Raw genomic sequence first — 17,915 nt, forward strand, 5'->3', positions numbered from 1 at the left:
ATGATGTAAAAAAAAGATATTACTTATTAATAGGAATGAAAATAGGTACCTCATTCAGAAAAGGTTTAATATTTTTCAAACTGATGCTTATTACAAGAAGAGCATACATCAAAACATAATTATTTGAATTTATTTAACTTTGGAAAACATTTCAGCGTAAAACCTTTAAAGTTAGCGACTAACATTTTGAATTATAAAAAATTCTGAAAATATCTGAAACATATTTACCTTTTTAATGCTATTTTATAATAAATTTTTTTCCGCAGAATTTGATAACATTTTATAATTAGTTTCATTAATTTTAAGAATTTTGTAATTTGTTAGATTTAAAGTTTGCTTTATATTGCTTTTTAAGAAAGTATTATCGATTGGAAGCTAATTAAACAATTAAAAAAACTCTCAAAAATTTTTTTAACAAGCTAATGAAATAGTTTCAGCAAAACCATTTTTTTAAAAAAAAGAAGAAAAAAATACTTAACCTATTAAAAAACTGTTGATAATTAATTAATTTAATGAATCATTGAATTTTATTCAATACTTCCTGAAATTTTGAATTTAATAAACCATTGAAGTTTATTCAATGGCTCCTTAAATTTTGAAACATTAATATAACGCTAAGAAGATCAACAAACTGGATGCAAATTTTAAAAAGAAAATTGATAAATCAAAAATTGGAAATTAAAACAATGAGTTTCAAGCATATGAAATGAGCAAAAAGTCATAGTACGAGGAAATTTTTGTATTCAAAACACTTACAGAAGTTACAAGAATCAAACTTTCTCTTGTTTACAAACACTTTACACCAATAATGTTTCAAACGGAATTTATATATAACAGACATCAAACGGTACATGTATCAAAATGTGACATTTCTACAGTTTTATACATTTAAAAAGACGCACTTTAAAAAAAATTTCAAGAATTTTCAATTTGTGACAAATGAATATCAAATTTATTTGTTAAAATAACACATCATAAAGAAAATATTTTAAGATTCTTTCAGATCAATATAAACACATTCAGATCATTGTCCAAATCACAAACTGAAGTAAGAGGCAAATCACATCACATTTTATAACTTTAAATAAAGTGAAACAATAAAGTGTATCCTTTTCCGTAGAACTTTAGTTGCTTGACTTATTTCGTAGAAAATTTAAAATAAATCTTGGTTTTTAAAAAACTTATGTTTTGTTCAATATCAACCTAATAAGATCTTAAGGTGACTAACTCTTTCTAAAATTTGTTTTACACTATTTTCAAAAAAACAATATGTACCACGAGAATCATTCAATTTGCTTACATTGAAGATTAACTATATTTGACTTACAGCAGTATGTTTTTTTTTGTTTTTTTTTTTGTTGAAAATCTGATGCTATGATACAACATCATTACTTATATTTGAAATATTTTCAGTAGTTAAAGTGGAATCCGATGTCGTATCAGAAGCTTTCAAATCATCTGATATTACATCCTTAGATATTGCATTTGGGTGAAGAGTACGAGTTTCGTCATTCATATCAACTGGTTTTCCTTCTTTGTTTTCTGTTGTCTTTTCTGTAAAAGATTTTTCGACATCAGCGTTTTCCTCAATATTTGCGACTATTTGAGTGGCATCTTCTTTTGATACATCCCATTTTGGTGCAGAAACATTAGGCTGATCAACATAGGAATTCATAGGCGTTACAAAATCATGATTTAAAACATCAAGCCTATCGGAAATATCATTATCAAGCTCTTTTGATTTTACATTATCATCACTATGTGCCTGGTGTGTATTTTTCAAAATTGCTCCTTTTGGGGGACTTGATTCTTCGTCAATAATTTCAGCACTAGAATTTTTTGGTGTTAAAAACTCATGCTTCAAGGTCTTGAGTCTATCATTATTAAGCACTTTATGCTCTGGTGAAATTCCCAAAGCACTATTTTGGTCCATAAAAGACCCAGAGCTGTCTTGAAGAGAGGAAGCGGGTGTTTGAAATTCTGTACTTGTGTTCCAAGATTTTCCAGAACTCGTAAAAGATTTCAATAAGGAAGCAGATGTTTGGTTTTCTGCATCAGAACAAGTAGGTTGAAGCATTTGATGCTCGTTAGCCAAGGAACTAGGTGGTGTTAAAAATTTATCACTAGACGTAAGATCCCTAGAAAGGCTTCTATGCATATCAATTGGCATAGAAGATGGAGAATTTTGTTCCGATTTTTTCAAACCCTTGTGTTTTCTTGGAGAGGAAGATTTCTTATGGTGACGATGCTTTTCTCGTTTTTGAGATGTTGAAGGTATAGATGATGCATCAGAGTTCCTTGAAGTTGCTTGTGGATTTTGCTCATCTATAAGTGGTGTAGAATCAGGTTGTCTTTTACGACATATATTTGTTTCAAATAAGCACATTATAATTCCAACAAATACGGTAAAACTTCCTATACCCATAATAATTGGACCAACTATAGACATCGGTGCTTTGTTTTGTACTTCATTTAAATTTCCGTTTTCATCATCATGGTGATCCCCAATAGCTAATAATAAACCTCCTACAAGTACAAGACCTAGGCCAAAGAAAACACTGCACATGATTACTTTGCCACTGAAATGGAATTTCTGCCACCAAGTAACAGAATCATCGGCAGTTGCTTGCTGGCTGCCCTTGTGTTCTTTTTTTCTTTCGTGAGGCATTTTGAAAAATCACCTGAAAAAAATATATAATTGCAATTTATATTCAAAGAAGATAATATTTGTTAATCTTATTTTAATTGAAATATTCCTGATGGAAATTTTGCAATAAGCTAAAGCAAATTGATGATCAAGTACGTTAATTTAGTCTGGAGAGTGGTCAAAAACTGACACCTCATAGTGTTCAGTTTACCTGTGTATTTTGCCATATTTCTGGAACTATTTGACAAAATCAAAAACCTTTGAACACAATTACACTGTAAAACAAATTGGAGTATAGTTGCCACCATTTTTGGTGATGAGATAAATATAAATACATTTTTAAGTACAGAACCTCAAAGAAATATATAAAATTAGCAAAATAATAATTGCTCGAACGAGTTAGTGAGAATATATTATTAAAAAGGTGCTTGTTTTTGAAACGAAATGTTTTCACATTCGAGCTATAAGGTGATTTTAATGCTTAAAGAAATATGTATTGTCTGTAAACAAACAAACAAAAACTGAATAAATTAAGAAGTAAAACTTATAACAGTGAAGAAGTAAACAAAAACTGTGACTACAGGCATTGTAAAAACTTTTAATTTACCTCAACACCAAAAATGGTAGCAACTATACACCATAAAAAAATTTCATTCGATAAAACTTGTTTATCCAAAGATAATTAGACCCCGAAATTAATTATTTATCATTATTGTTTAGATTAATAGGGGTCAAAAAGCTGTGAATTGCAATAATTACAAACCTTTACATATTTTTAAACCAGTTTTCAATGGCAAAATCCAAAAGTGAGTGGAATAGGCAGAATATTGCTCGAAAAATAATTATTTAAAAGAAATAACAATAACACAATAGGAAAGGGTGTAAAAATTTGTAAACATCACAATTCAAAAACATTTCGACTATTATTAAATTAAGAAATCAAAAGTAATAAATAATTATTGCAATTTCTTTTTTTCAAGGAATTGTTTTAGGATAAATGGGATAATTCTTAGGATTAGGAATTAATTAATTTATTTATTTATTTTGATTGAAACGAACAGTTCTTGAAATATGGTGAAATGTAGTTAAAAAGTAAAACAAATATAAAAAAGTAAAACAAATATTAAAATGTTTTAAATTTCAACTGCCTTTATGAATAGATTCATGGGACACTAATCCGTAAACTACAATTCTACCCCCAAATAAATCTGAATCCAATGAAAAAAAAAAGTTATGTTTATTCAGAAAAAGTGTGTTTTTGTGCCTTGTTGACAATTTAGTATTATTTTGTGAAATATTTTCTGCCTCAATCAATTAGAATATTTAAGAAGCATCTTTCCTTTAGATTCTCTATTTGTCTTTTCTAAAAAAAAATTCTACCAATGCAATTCTGCAACAAGCATTTTTTTTTAAAGTTGGTTAGACAATACAACAATTATCTTTTTTTCGCAAAGAGTTTTGATTAACATCGTTGTTTCTTGTGCCATTTATTTTAAGATAAATTTTTAGCATCATCGTAATAGCACGGAGAAAAAAATTCTGCTAAAATTACCCTACTGTAAGGTAGCGAAATTTCCAGCAAAAAGAAAAAAATTCTGGTTACGGAATCAAAATATGCTGTATTTAAGCCATTTATTTAGTAGTTTTTCTGTTCATATGATAACGGTTAACAGGAAATTCTGTTTCTCCAAATTATAATTCTTATTACCACAAGTTTAGTAAAAACTACAAAACTGAAAAGTAAATTTAACAGAATAAATGGTTTTTATACCATGGTCTAAGGTATCATTATAAAATTACCAAATTTGTATCATATATTATGAAACCATATTTCATAGTTAACTTTACCAAATTAATTACTAAAACGCTTTGGTAAAAATTACTGAGCTTTTTAGTGTTTGCCATAGAGCCAGAGACACGGAAAATTTTAGCATATTCTGGTAGTCTTGAGCACTCTTATTCTCTCAGTGGACAATCTCCGATGCTGATGCATAATTGAAATAGTTCAACTGAAAATTTTCTTCAAAATAATTCCAATGAAACATTTATTTTATAAAGCACATGAACACTTTTAGTGAGAAAAAAAATTTTTTTGATTTAGAAAATAATTACCTGGTATAAGTGAAACTGATACTACGACACGCTTCTTTGTTCGAAATAGTATCATAATGCATTTTAAATTTTCTATTGAATATGATAACAACCTAATTTGATAATGCGCCATTAATTGATTGCATCATGCAATGACTTTGGTATGCATTTCTTGCTTATCTGACATTTTTACCGAATGAAAAGGGCGAGCGAAAATAAATTTGATAATATAGTAATAATTAGTACAGAAAAATATCCTCATTATTTTTTGTTTTCTACTAAATCCTATGACTTGAATTAGTTTTTATGGTGATACAAACAGAATAAAAACTAACAAATTTATAAAAAAGAATTATTAATGAAGGCATTAAATAAAAATTATTAATAAAGACAGAAAATATAATTAATAAAGAAATTAGAGATGAAATTTAATAACTCTACAAAATGAGCAGCTTACAACGACATTGCTAGAAATTTTGGAACTGCCTGTTAGATACATTTGTTAAAACCTTAATAGATAGCTAAGTTAAATCCCACAATCATATTTCTTATATTTGATTGCACTATAGTATGATTTTAAGTTCACGATTTTATTTTATAACCTTCGTTGAATAGCCGACCCAATGCTTTGGGTTTTGCGGCTACTAATGTTCAACTCCATAGCCTTATGATTTTGAATCCAATCCAGAAGACAAGGGAACTCCTGGATCAAGTATTGGGAGAAAATTGCCTTCATGGAGGACTTTTTGATGGAACTAGCCCGCATTTGCATTACATGGAGAGGAAAACCACGAAAACCTCCTACGGTTAGCCTGATGGCAAGGGAACTCTAACCCATGATCCATATACCACTGAGGATATTTTACGTCACCACTGTGGTCAGTGCTATCCGGGTGCAGAATTCGTATCAACCAGCCATCGCTGGGATTCAAACCGGTTTACCCCAAATGGCAAACCGGTTTGACTGAAACCGAACTGACGAGTTTTGGACGCTCTATCACATAAGCCACCACGGCTTCTTAATTACACGATTAAAATATGTCAAGAAAAAGGTGGTTCTTACAGATAACCCTGTATATATTGAAAATAATTATTTTGTGGTAATCATTATCAGGGCCCGCGCTAAGTATTCACCACCTAGCCAAATGCGATAATATCGTAAATTCGGCGAAAAAAAGGTTTTCTGTCGCAAAAATTAGCGANTTTTTTTTTTTTTTTTTTGAACAAATCTTGTATTTTTTATTCGATTACTGTGACTTTTGTTAGATACGTCTCATAATCAATTAGAATTATATTAAGTCCAGATACTGTAAGTATAAGCAACGAGGGAGATTACGTAAGCACGACACTAACTACAGTAAAATATAGATTAATATGTACGTTGCAGGATCACGCGATATCGCATGGCAAAATTCTTTCCTAAGTAAAATATATTTTCTTGGGACAATATTATATCAATAATGTGACTACAATATAATGTTGCTTATATTGCAGCTTTTAATTGTCTATCAGAAATTAACCCAAACCTATTCCTATTTTTATTTGCCATTCATTGCTCCTGATGTGAATTTGAATTTTATAAAATAATTGAATTTCATTTACTCCTGATGTGAATTCATTTACTCCTGATGTGAATTTGAATTTTTTAAAATAATTGAATTTATTGTAAATTTGTATTTTGATTTAAAGTTTTTACGGAATAAAATCAATCTTAAAAAAGTGTTAAGTTTTGCCTTTGGCTAAGAATTTGGCTAATAGTTTTGATATTTGGCTAATTTACAGGCTAATAATTTGAAGTCCTTTGCGCGAACCCTGATTATTATTTAAAGCATCATTAATTTTAAAAAAATAAAAACTCATTAAAAATTGGAAAGTTAGACACCTCTGTTTTATTTTCTCAAGAAACACAAAACATTCAAGAATCACAAGTAAGAAAGACGCGATTAAGAACATCAAAACCTGTTTGATGGCCAGTTGAAATGTAAAGAGGCTTCTAATGATCTTCATTCAATCCATCTCTGCCTCGAGCAACTAAACAGATTTGAAAGTTTTCAATCTCGTCTACCTCAATAGAAAGTCATATTCACATTTTTTTCTAGCTTTAATATTAATATGAGACCTCTAATGTGGGTATTTTTTTACTCCACGTAAGATAAAAACTCTAAAAATATATATTGAGTTCGATGATTAAAGAACACTCAATATAAAATTAAATATCTAAAATATATTAAATTAATATAATGTAATTTTAAATATATAACATGCATAAAATTAAAAAGAGAAGAAAAATGATAAAAGACCCCGTACAAATCTCATGGAAATTAATTCTCTGCCAAATTGTCTGAAAATTAAATATGTTGCAGGTCTCATTAAAACCAAATCCAAAAATTGATAGTTTCTGAGATATGAAACATCAAACCATAAATAGTATTTCTCAATTCTCTAAGTACGTTATGACTTTAGCATTAACCAAGGAAATTTAAAAAAAAAATAATAATTAATAATTAACTTTTAAATAATTATTGAAAGTTATATTAAGTATCGAAAAAGCTAGTAGCGCATTAGAACGTCCAACGCTAAATGAGTAGCTAGCATTACTTTTTGCCTCAATAAGCCAATTGCTGCTCGCTTCAAACACTTTTTACCACAGTCCATAATGACAATTGCCTAAATCTCTTATGTTTGAGAAAACTTGAAAGCTATCAATTTTTGCACTTTAAAATTTTTTCTCAGAATGTCATCTGCAACATATTAAGCTTCCGGCTTATTGAACAAAGAGTTAATTTCCATAAGATTTGTGCAGAGTCCTTTGACAAGTACGTTTTACAAAATATTTTGATAAACAAGCCTTCGCTGTAATGAATTTAAAGGAAAGTTTCCATATGTATCTAAAAAAGCTATATGAAGAATAAGTTAGTCTAAAATACATACCTGATTTATGAATACTGTCAAGAAAACATTACTTCCGAATTATTAAAACAAAAAATAAACAAATAAGAGAATAATTTATTCATTGTTGTAAGAATATTTTGAAGAAAAGACTTATTTTTGATTGTCAACTTAACAACAGTGTTAACCCGCCCACAATGAACTTCGCTTTGTGACGAGTTCTTATCAGTCATGTGGTGTTCGATTGTTTGACAAAGTTAGCTCATCACAGATTCCCAAACTTTGTTAACAGTTGGTTTGCATCAGAAAGTAAATCAGTTTAAAAGTAAAACTCTCACAGATTATTTCACATTTTAGGAAAACAATTTTAAGTGACAATCATCGTAAATCGCAAAATAAAGTCATTAGATAAGTTTAATGACAGAAGATAATTGCTTATCACAAAAGGGTTATAGTTAAAACAACGAGTATTTTTCGTACTCGTTGAGACATAGAAAAACAAATGAAGGCAAAAACAATGAATATTATATATTTTTTTCTAATAAAAATTCAATCCAAAATTCAATCGTGAAATTCAGAGAGGTGATAAAAAATATCAAGAGGGTGAAAATTTACCAGAAAACATGCAGTCGTAAATTGCTTGTATGCTATTTGATTTATAATCATGTTTCGCGATTTTTTCCAACTCAATGTGTGATTTGCGACCCAATGTTCTATTGTAAGTTTCATCATCTGAATCATTTTTCTTTGAAAAATTTGTTTATTTATTTATTTTATTAATTTATTAATTAAATTTCTCCACAATTATACTGTTCATTAATATAACAGCTGTGCACTTTTTTACATACAGAACAGTTTAAATGCTAAATCAAATTTTATTTATATTGTGAATAAAAAACAATATAAATTTTAGATTACAAAGAAAAATAGAAATTGAAAATTAAAAATTTACAAAAAAGAAAAAAAAGAGTCTCTCGTAACAGGCTTGAATTCAGGTTTTAATAGTTGAATTTGTTCCCTGACCCCAGGTTTTACTAATCGCAGCGTTTGTTAGAAATTAAATTCAATGTCAACAAACTGCATGAGAGTAGTTTTTACAATAAAATACAAAATAAAATTGGCTGTTTTGAATAAAATTTAAAGCAGTGATTGATAGCATTTTATCAAAACTAGCGCAAACATGTTCGCTGTAGCTACAACTGCAATTTATTTATTTTTCCTCCAAGTTATTGTAGTACTGTAAATATATCTTTTTAACTATTTTTATTAGTTGTAATATCGAATGAACATTCTTGAAAAAGAGGATAGAAATGAAATAATTTTAATACCACTTTTAAAATTTTTCTATGATCTTAGAAAACTATAGTAAGTTTTTATTCTTCCTAAAAGACGAGAATTTATGCGATTCTTGGATTTCGATAACTTTTTGCCCTATAGTAAACTGCTGAAAGGTTACTCGATAAAGTTTATGCAACTTAAATGTGCTTAGTATCCATTGCAAAGCCGGACAAATAGTACGATATTGAAATTTTAATATGGTGGTTTATCGTCAGGAAATAGCGATTATCGTTGAGCTTTTTATACAAAACACAATTCAAAATGGGTGCTTAAGAAAACGGACATAGATTTTTAAGAAAACAGACGCAGCATTTGATTTCGTTTTTAAATGAAAATTGTTCGTTTTTCAGAAAGAAAAAAAAACTAGTGTATCCAAATAAATTCGTAATGTGATGTAGTCCATTTCTAAATTACTTCGAGCATTTTCTAAAATAGTGTATTTGAAAAAAAAATATATATATGTCTACAGTTGTTTTTACAAGGTTGTCATGAATGCTATAAATTTATAATAGTGGTATTAAATTTATGCAGTATGAATTTAGATATTTAAAAACTCTTTCATCGTTTAGAGTTCTGAATATGAAAAGATCACCTGAAAAGTTATTATACCCAATCACTCAGACCTCGAAATCGGCTTTGTTTTGGCTAGGTTATATTTTAATAAATCGCCAAATTTAGATCTGTTGGACCGTTGGGAACGATTGCTTTCCCTTTACATTTTAAAATTTGTGGCGACTAGGAGTTCTGTCCCAGCCATCCTAACCGTTTTTTAAAAAAAATTTCATTTTAATAAGACTGCTTACAAAACTTCTCAATATCGAGATTGTGTTTTCTTGATCCCTTTAATGGATTTATTTTGATGATTTGTAACGTTATATAATGGCCATTGTTTCTAATCTTTACGAATTATTGCTTAAAAACTCAATTTTTTTACTACGATTTTCATTAATTTCCTGGCGACGATCATTTTGTTTCATCCATTTATTAACGGCCAGAAAGATCAATAAATGAAGATATTTTCCACTATATGATAAGAATGGTGACCAACAACAGCGTCACCACAAATACTTACTTGCAGTACGCGAAAATCTGATCATTAGAGCCAAAGATATTCAGGGTTATATCTTGTTTTTGTTTTTTTGCATTAAATTTTGAAAGATTTGAAATAGATTCAAATAATGCTTGCCATATTTTTTTTTATTAAATAGAAATCTATGGGATTTTCCACTTTTAATAGGAAAAAAAAAAGTTTTACAGAAGTTCAAAAATATTTATTTTTGTATGACGGGATCGCTGTTTTTTTTACTATTAAATCACGATATGCCATACTTTTTAAATGAGATCCCTTAGAAATTCATGGAATTTTTCACTTTTAATAACAAGTTGCACAGAAGGTCAAATGCATTACTTTTCTTCTTTGCCTTATGGGATCATGACTACTCTTCTTACTATTAAATATCGATATGAATTGAATACAAGATTTACAGCTTTCTAACTTTGCAAGAAGATTAACAAAACATTTTTAAAAGAAATTCTGTCATGCTAGAGAGCGAGTTGGTGACAAACTTCTGCCTGCTCACAAATTCAATCTCGCGATACGATCATTGATGTGTTCGATCAAAAATGATCAAATTCTGGACAGGAAAAGTTAACATTCAAGATGTGGAAGTGGATGGATTAAATAAGTTTTAGAGTTTGCGCGTGCAGAAGCTGTCAGTGAACCGAGTACTGAAAGTTTAATAAAGTTCTTAGTGACTGCTGATAAATATCAGGTTTTTTATCAGGATAAATATCAGGTTAAGAGAACGCCATACCATGGGAGAAACTTTTCGTTGCAAATTCTGTCGCCTCCATAACTAATTTAAAATCCAAAGTATAGAAAAAGTTAGTCCAGACAAACCTAGAGTAAACCATGAAGTTTCAAATGCTAAAAAGATTTTTAAAATATCAAAAAGAAACTAAATTATGGGGATGTAACTTAGGATTACTAACTTAGGATTTCTCCACTAAAACCTTGCATTTTGATAATTTGAATTTTATTTTTCAGCAACTGAAACTTCATGCTTATTCTAAGTATGCCTGAACTCATCAAAAATTATCTTGATTTATAGCTAAATAAATACTTCTTACTTTAAGCATATTTTTGTTTGTGGTTTTGATCAAAACTCGTCTAACATGGGAAATAATGCGCTTTGCATTATTTCCCATGCATATCCTTTTTGAAAATGAAAATTGAATGCATAATTTCAATATACAACGCGCCATGTAATGATCATCATTTATGTATTTTTGAATTCTTGTTAAAAATATAGACATTAGGGGTCCCAAATTTATTAAGTAAGGAAGACATAAAAATATCTGTCCATTCACTAATATGGAAGACTGAATATAAAACATTAAAACTATTTCAATTGCTTAGTTATACTTTTATTTACATTCATCTTTTGAATCTTCTAATTTATCCATTTTTTAAATCTGTTTTGGTGTTTCCTTACCAGTTTCCCTCATAAAAGAGATTTATAAGATTTCGATGCCACTTTTTCTCGCTTTAATATTAATTTGCGACCTATACTGAATTCATTTTGATCAAGGATTATGAAAATGTTTATTTATGGGGGTTATTATGGAACACCCTGCATAAAGTAGTAGTAGCAGTACTTTCGTTGGTCTAAAACAGCACTATGGGTAATGGGTGACGGTCTGGGAAACAACCCCGAGGATGATCCGAAGAAATATTGCAATTTTGATCCCTGCAGTGGTGATTTCTCTTCCCTCTTTAGTAGCCCGACGACCTGCCAGCAAAATTGAGCACTTCACAGTAAAACAATTTAGCGAGAACCTATACAGCACCAGAGCTAAAGAGAATAGAAGGGCTAGTTCACTCCGCTCTGAGAGCTGAAGCTACGATTTCCCTCCTCATGACGTCACTGTGTCCACAGATCTCGGAGATCGCAAGCAAAGATATTATGATAACTTTGCATCTTTCTCTTTGTAAAAATAAGTTAGACTTTTTCTGGTTATTAGCTTTCAAACTTTACGTAATTAACACATTATTTCCGTTCATAAACATAGTTCAAAAAAACTTTCTTGGCCATTATATTAAAAAAAATACCATTTTAAACTTATAAAAATGTTTTACTAGTTGGCGAAAATGACACTATAAATACTTTATTTTAAAAAGTTCAGTTTTAACTTTAATTATTAAGAAAAATGAAAGCATATATCGACACTTTTTTTATCTACATATTCTTTTATAACGATAAGTTAAGTTAAATTTAGAATCCCTGATTTTAAAATATGTCGTTAATAGCAATTTGTTCATACTTAATCATTAGGAAACATCAACCTTAAACGCTAATTACTGAAACAAAATAATAATTTAGGTTCATAATGACATTAGAAATTTTACAATTGCTTATAGATATTTAAATTTTAGATTTATAGATATTTAAATTAAGATAATATAATTTTTTAAAAAATCATAAATATTTAGAATAACTACATTAGAAAATATATGTTATGAAATTAGGAAGAATTTCAACTATACACTATATATTTTATTGATACTTTTTATTTACGTTTTAATTTTCTTTGACTTTATCCATTTTTTAATTTTTTTCACCTGCCTTTCTTTTTGAAGTCACGAAGCGGTTTCTATTTAGATAATGAATTTTTATAAAAGTTCTTAACGATAGAAAAAACGCATTGCTGTTTTATATTAACTGTGTCATTTCGGAATTCATTCTTTACATAGTTGTTCATTTACTTTAGGGAACACGCGGAAAATTATATTTTTTCCTTTTGTTTTTCTATCAGAATTTTTGCAAGTTGCAATCGCGCAAACTGGCATTTCGTTAATAGTTTTACATTTTTGTAAATTCACTGCAAAAACTGAGGAAAGGCATTATAGAAAATAACAAATGTCTTAGAATATGTCACAAAAAGAAATGCTTCAATATTAGTTATAGCTAGTAAGGCCGAACGCTCTGTTCTTGAAGTAGAAGCGCGAACTTTGCGCCAAAGTGACGTCACTAGAGAAAATCTGAGGATTGGCGCGGCGAGAGTTTGTTCAAAGGAGTGAACCAGCCCTTCTATTCTCTTTAGCCCTGATACAGCACGACCTCGGTCCCTTCACAGGCTGGTTAAAGTAGACACCCAGCAGTTCATAGACCGCTACCAGAGATGATCTATTTTGGATATCTACTGGGTACAAAGCTTTTATGATTGATCCAGTGTAGGACCCCTACATAAAGTAACAGCATATTTAATTAAAAACTGAACAAAGGAAAAAAGACAAAGGAGTTTTACATAGTAATACACTACAATAAAAGATTCGAAATGCGCCTACACGTATATCGTTTATCAGTTAAAAAAATTAAGAATAAAATTAAGAAATAAATTTCATTCTGGTTTAATCTGATCTTTTCACACACTTAACGTTTTAAGAATAGTTGTATTTTCACTTTTGGACTAGGCTATTTTTTAACTCCCTTTAAGGAATATTTCAAATGTCGCAACAAAGCCTTGTATATTTCAATACACTAAATGAAAGCAGCAAAACGATGAAAAAGAAATAAAACAGATATTTTTCAAATTTTTTTTTTCATTTTAACTAATAATGATACATTTAACTTAAATATTGTTACGCCATTTATTTTCGCAATTTAGGTATGACAATTGTAAAACCAAAATGTAAATTATTGGAGACTGAATCTTGGGTACACAAATTATCTTTTATTTCATTGAATAACAATGCATTCTACTTGTTATATACGTGTACACATCAAACGATGCGAGAATAAGATAATTTATTTAAATGTAACTTAAAAAAAGACAATAAATGAAATGAAAAAACAAAATAAATATTAAAAATAAGATAGTGTAAATTTAAGGTGATTTAACTCATCTTCTTAAATACTATAAAAAAATTTATTTAATGCTTGGTAAAATTTTATATGCATAAAAATTGAAATATTAGCAAAAATGAATTATAAGATCACATTTTAAACCATATTATAACTTCAAAAATTTTTCTGACATTGATACATAATACTCGCAAATGAACAATTTAAAATTATTGAAAATGTAATGTAAATGCGCCATTATCAACAGCTGAAAAGCAAGCTTAAATAAAGAAATAACAAAATTTAATATTTTAAAAATAAAAAATTGAAATAACAGTGATCCCTTACGTAACTAGCGTAAAAAAAAATTTCATTAAATTTTGTTTCCGCTCAGAAAAGTTCTAAGAAATTATAAAATTGTTAAATGTCATTTCAGAAGTATTATAATTAATAACACACCAAGTACAAATTTAACTTTATAAATAAAACTTATCAACACAGCAATACATCCACAATAAACTTTAAAACTATTTAATCGACCAAATAATAAATTTCTGAATCTTTAAAAAAATGATTCGATTTAAATCAGTGATTATACTCAAAAACTTAACTTGATTTAAACTACGAATTAAATAAAGATGATTTAAATCATGGAACCCTGACTTGAGTGCAACTCAAAGCAACCACGCAATAAATAAAATAAGAAATAACTTAGTACGTATATTGCAATTAAATAATTTAATACCTTTAAATAATTTAATACTTTAAATATCTCCTCGTATACCAGTAATTTTTAAATAAATAATTATTTTTATGCCATTCATCCGAGACAAAAATAAATTAATATTAAGAATTTAGTAACAGTTTCTGTTTTAAAAATTTGAGATTAAAGATTTAAGAGGAGTGGCCAACAAAATATTTTATAATTTTAAAAATGAGAGTATTAAGCCACGTGTTAGTTTTTTTTAAATGGAAAATAGATCATATTTTAACAAAAAAACTTTTTAAATTTTTCTGTTGTTCCGTCAATTTCTGAAATACCTCGGTCGCTAGTTCCATGTTATACCTAGTCCACGGTAACCAATCTGGCTGGTTGAAAATATCCGTGTGATGATCAACAATAAAATCCAGAGCAAAAGATTTCAAGTCTGTATGGTTGAACATATTTGCAAGTGATGCTATGTCGCAAGCGTTTCGCTCAGATATATCACACCTTAGGAAGGATGCGCAAATTTCAATCAGGCGACGAACTTCATACTTATCGGCAAGGATTAATAATTTTTTAAGACGATCATAATCTATTTTTTCCAAGGTATCAGAGTAGAGAAAATTCACAAAAAAATTAAGAGTGTCAATATCGGCATCTGGAATGTCCACTATCCCAGTTTGCGTTTCAAGCATTTCTTGTTGGAACATGGCATGAAATACTGGAGACCGAGCTATTAGTATTGATTTGTGAGCTTCTACAATCCCATCATTCCCTCGGATTTTAATATCACAGAAATTTTTATCAGAAAATAAATTTCGAATATCACTCTGTAAAGAGTGGTTAGTAATAGCATTATCACTGTGATTAGCTAACAATTTTATTTCGCGATTTCCATAAAACACTGCTTGCGACTCTATACCTCCAAAACAAAATAATTCGCATAAAATACACATGCTTCCGTTTTTAATAAATTTGCTTCGGTTAACTTTCAGATTATTGAAGGTGAGAAATGTAGGCAATATCCACGAATCATCATCATCATCGTCTTCTGAAAACTGATACCTGTCTTTTATCGAGAGTACTTGGCAGCCATTGACATCTAACAAACTAATTTTGCATTCGACACATTGACTTGAAACACAGTGACCAATAATTCTTATTACCACGCCATCATTAGAATTGACGAAACAGAGTTTATATTTATTCATATCTGGAAATTGAACGAATTCAGTCGTAATGTCCCTGTTTTCCTCGTCTGGCTCAAACAGTGTTTTTAGTTCATTAAGTATTGTCCATCTCAATCGAAGGCTTTGATGATTAACAATTATCTTAGTTCGAGTAAAACAATTCAAAGAACTATCATCGATGGATTCTACACGAGACATGTAGCAACGAATTGACAGAGTATCTTTATTCATTTCTAAAATGTCCTGCACTATACGAGATCTTTCAACTGCTTTTCCTCCGTCTGAGCCATCAACTCTACTAAAAGTTACATTTTTGTTTTCACAAGCATATAGAATGCGACCACTAGGCCCAATGATTTCTATTTTGAAATTAATAATAATATCCGCCATACCTGGATATTTGCATAAATCACACCAAATTTTTTCCATCTTTGAACTTGAAAATAAAGTCAACTGCCATGGCTCCTGACATATATTTTCGACAGTGAAATATGAACTTGCAATAGTTTTGAGATGACAAAAAGAGAAGTTATCAATTACCCACGTAATACAAAATCCATATCTCTCTGCGTCTGATGACATTATTTAAGAAGACAAAAAAATCCTTATTGGTATTTTGGAAAATAGACACCTCGCTCTGTTGATTAGACAGGAGCAATCTAAACTGCAAATTTTAGCGGGAGTAAACTTTTGACACATGTCCTTATCAAATGTTGGATGGATATAAAATAAGGTATGGCGCCATAATCGTTCATTCTCTATCGTATTTCAAGCCAATATTTCCACTGTCCATATTTATTGTTTATTGGATTTAAGTACATTTGCAGGCTTTTGAGCTTAATTTAGGCTTAAACCTTTGTCAAATAGAAGGATAAAGATAGCTCAATACTGAGAATGACAGCCCGAAAATACATTCAGGGTAACAGTGGGATTCGAACCCACTACCTCCACGCTTTGCACAGCGTTTGGCAGGCGATACAGCTCGGCCAGGGATGCCCTTTCGCTATCTGTAAGTTTCTTATGAAGCTGTAAAAATTTTTTATAAACTGATTAAAAGCAATGCCCCAATCATATGCTTATTCAGCGCCATAATCATTTTCTCCAAAAAATAATTTGTCCCGCAGTGGACTGATCGTTAAGACACGGTTCCCAGCAGATCACCGAAGTCAAGCATCACTGGCTACGGTCAGTGTGCGGGTGGGTGACCACTTGGATCAGTCTGCGTAGGGACCGAGGGTGTGCGGCATTGGTCCTCGTTAAACTGTGCTACCGTAAAGTGCTCGACTTCGCGTGCAGGTCGTCGGGCTACCGAAGCGGAGGTGCCATCCCCTCTGCAGAGGATCAAAATTGTGATGGCATGTCTTCGGATCATCCTCAGGGGTGTTTCCCAGACCGTCGCCAATAGCCCATTGTGCAGCTCTAGTGCGACGTAAATTAACTACAACAACAACAACAACCAAAAAATAATTTGAAAATTATTTAAAATAATTATTTAAGTGCTGTTTCTATTATTCAGTATTAGATAATTTTTATATTGTAAAATCAGATAATGCTTTTTTTCTTTTCGCAATTAATTGTGTTGTTGTTGTGGTTCATTTACGTCGCACTAGGGCTGCACAATGGGCTATTGGCGACGGTCTGGAAAACATACCTGAGGATGCCATCACAATTTTGCGAAGACATGCCATCACAATTTTGATCCTCTTCAGAGGGGGTGGCACCCCCGCTTCGGTAGCCCGACGACCTGTACGCGAAGTCGAGCACTTTACGGTAGAACAGTTTTACGAGGACCAATACCGCACACCCTCGGTCCCTACGCAGGCTGATCCAAGTGGTCACCCACCCACGCACAATTGTGTTAAATACTACTAAAAAGTGAAAATTTTGAACAGCTAACTAAAATATGATCCCCAAAATCTTTGGAAATCCTAGAAGGATCGACATCCAAGTCATATTTAACGTGTTAGTGGTGGCGCGGTTTTGAAAGCGCCGTTGATAGCTTCGCTTGAACTTCAAACTTGAGTTATTTATTTATTTTTTCTGGAAAAGTTAATGGAAAGCATACACTTTGGGGCGAATAAGTGTGTATTTTTAAATTTAATTATAAAACCAAGCAAGCATTTTTTTGTCATAATTCTATTAGTAAATTGTAATACTTATTTGATTCTTGTGCATTTAACTTTATTTGATGATTCAAATAAATATATAAA

At 30.1% G+C, this 17,915-nt stretch overlaps 2 protein-coding genes across 2 annotated transcripts; both read right to left on the reverse strand.

Moving 5' to 3' along the window:
- Positions 1-723: 723 nt before the first annotated feature.
- Positions 724-8,008, reverse strand: LOC107445724 (uncharacterized). The gene is made up of 2 exons (XM_016060193.3): positions 7,670-8,008; positions 724-2,681 (listed from the first exon to the last, which is right to left on the reverse strand). The coding sequence occupies exon 2, from the start codon at positions 2,666-2,668 to the stop codon at positions 1,373-1,375; it is 1,296 nt and encodes a 431-aa protein (XP_015915679.1). The 5' UTR covers positions 2,669-2,681; positions 7,670-8,008; the 3' UTR covers positions 724-1,372.
- Positions 8,009-14,272: 6,264 nt separating this feature from the next.
- LOC107445714 (speckle-type POZ protein B) lies at positions 14,273-16,576 on the reverse strand. Its single transcript, XM_016060182.3, has one exon. It carries the CDS (start codon positions 16,285-16,287, stop codon positions 14,791-14,793), a length of 1,497 nt encoding a protein of 498 aa, XP_015915668.3. The 5' UTR covers positions 16,288-16,576; the 3' UTR covers positions 14,273-14,790.
- Between the last annotated feature and the right edge of the window lie 1,339 nt (positions 16,577-17,915).

This window comes from Parasteatoda tepidariorum, chromosome X1, assembly GCF_043381705.1.
Source record: "Parasteatoda tepidariorum isolate YZ-2023 chromosome X1, CAS_Ptep_4.0, whole genome shotgun sequence".
Taxonomy (NCBI): Eukaryota; Metazoa; Arthropoda; class Arachnida; order Araneae; family Theridiidae; genus Parasteatoda; species Parasteatoda tepidariorum.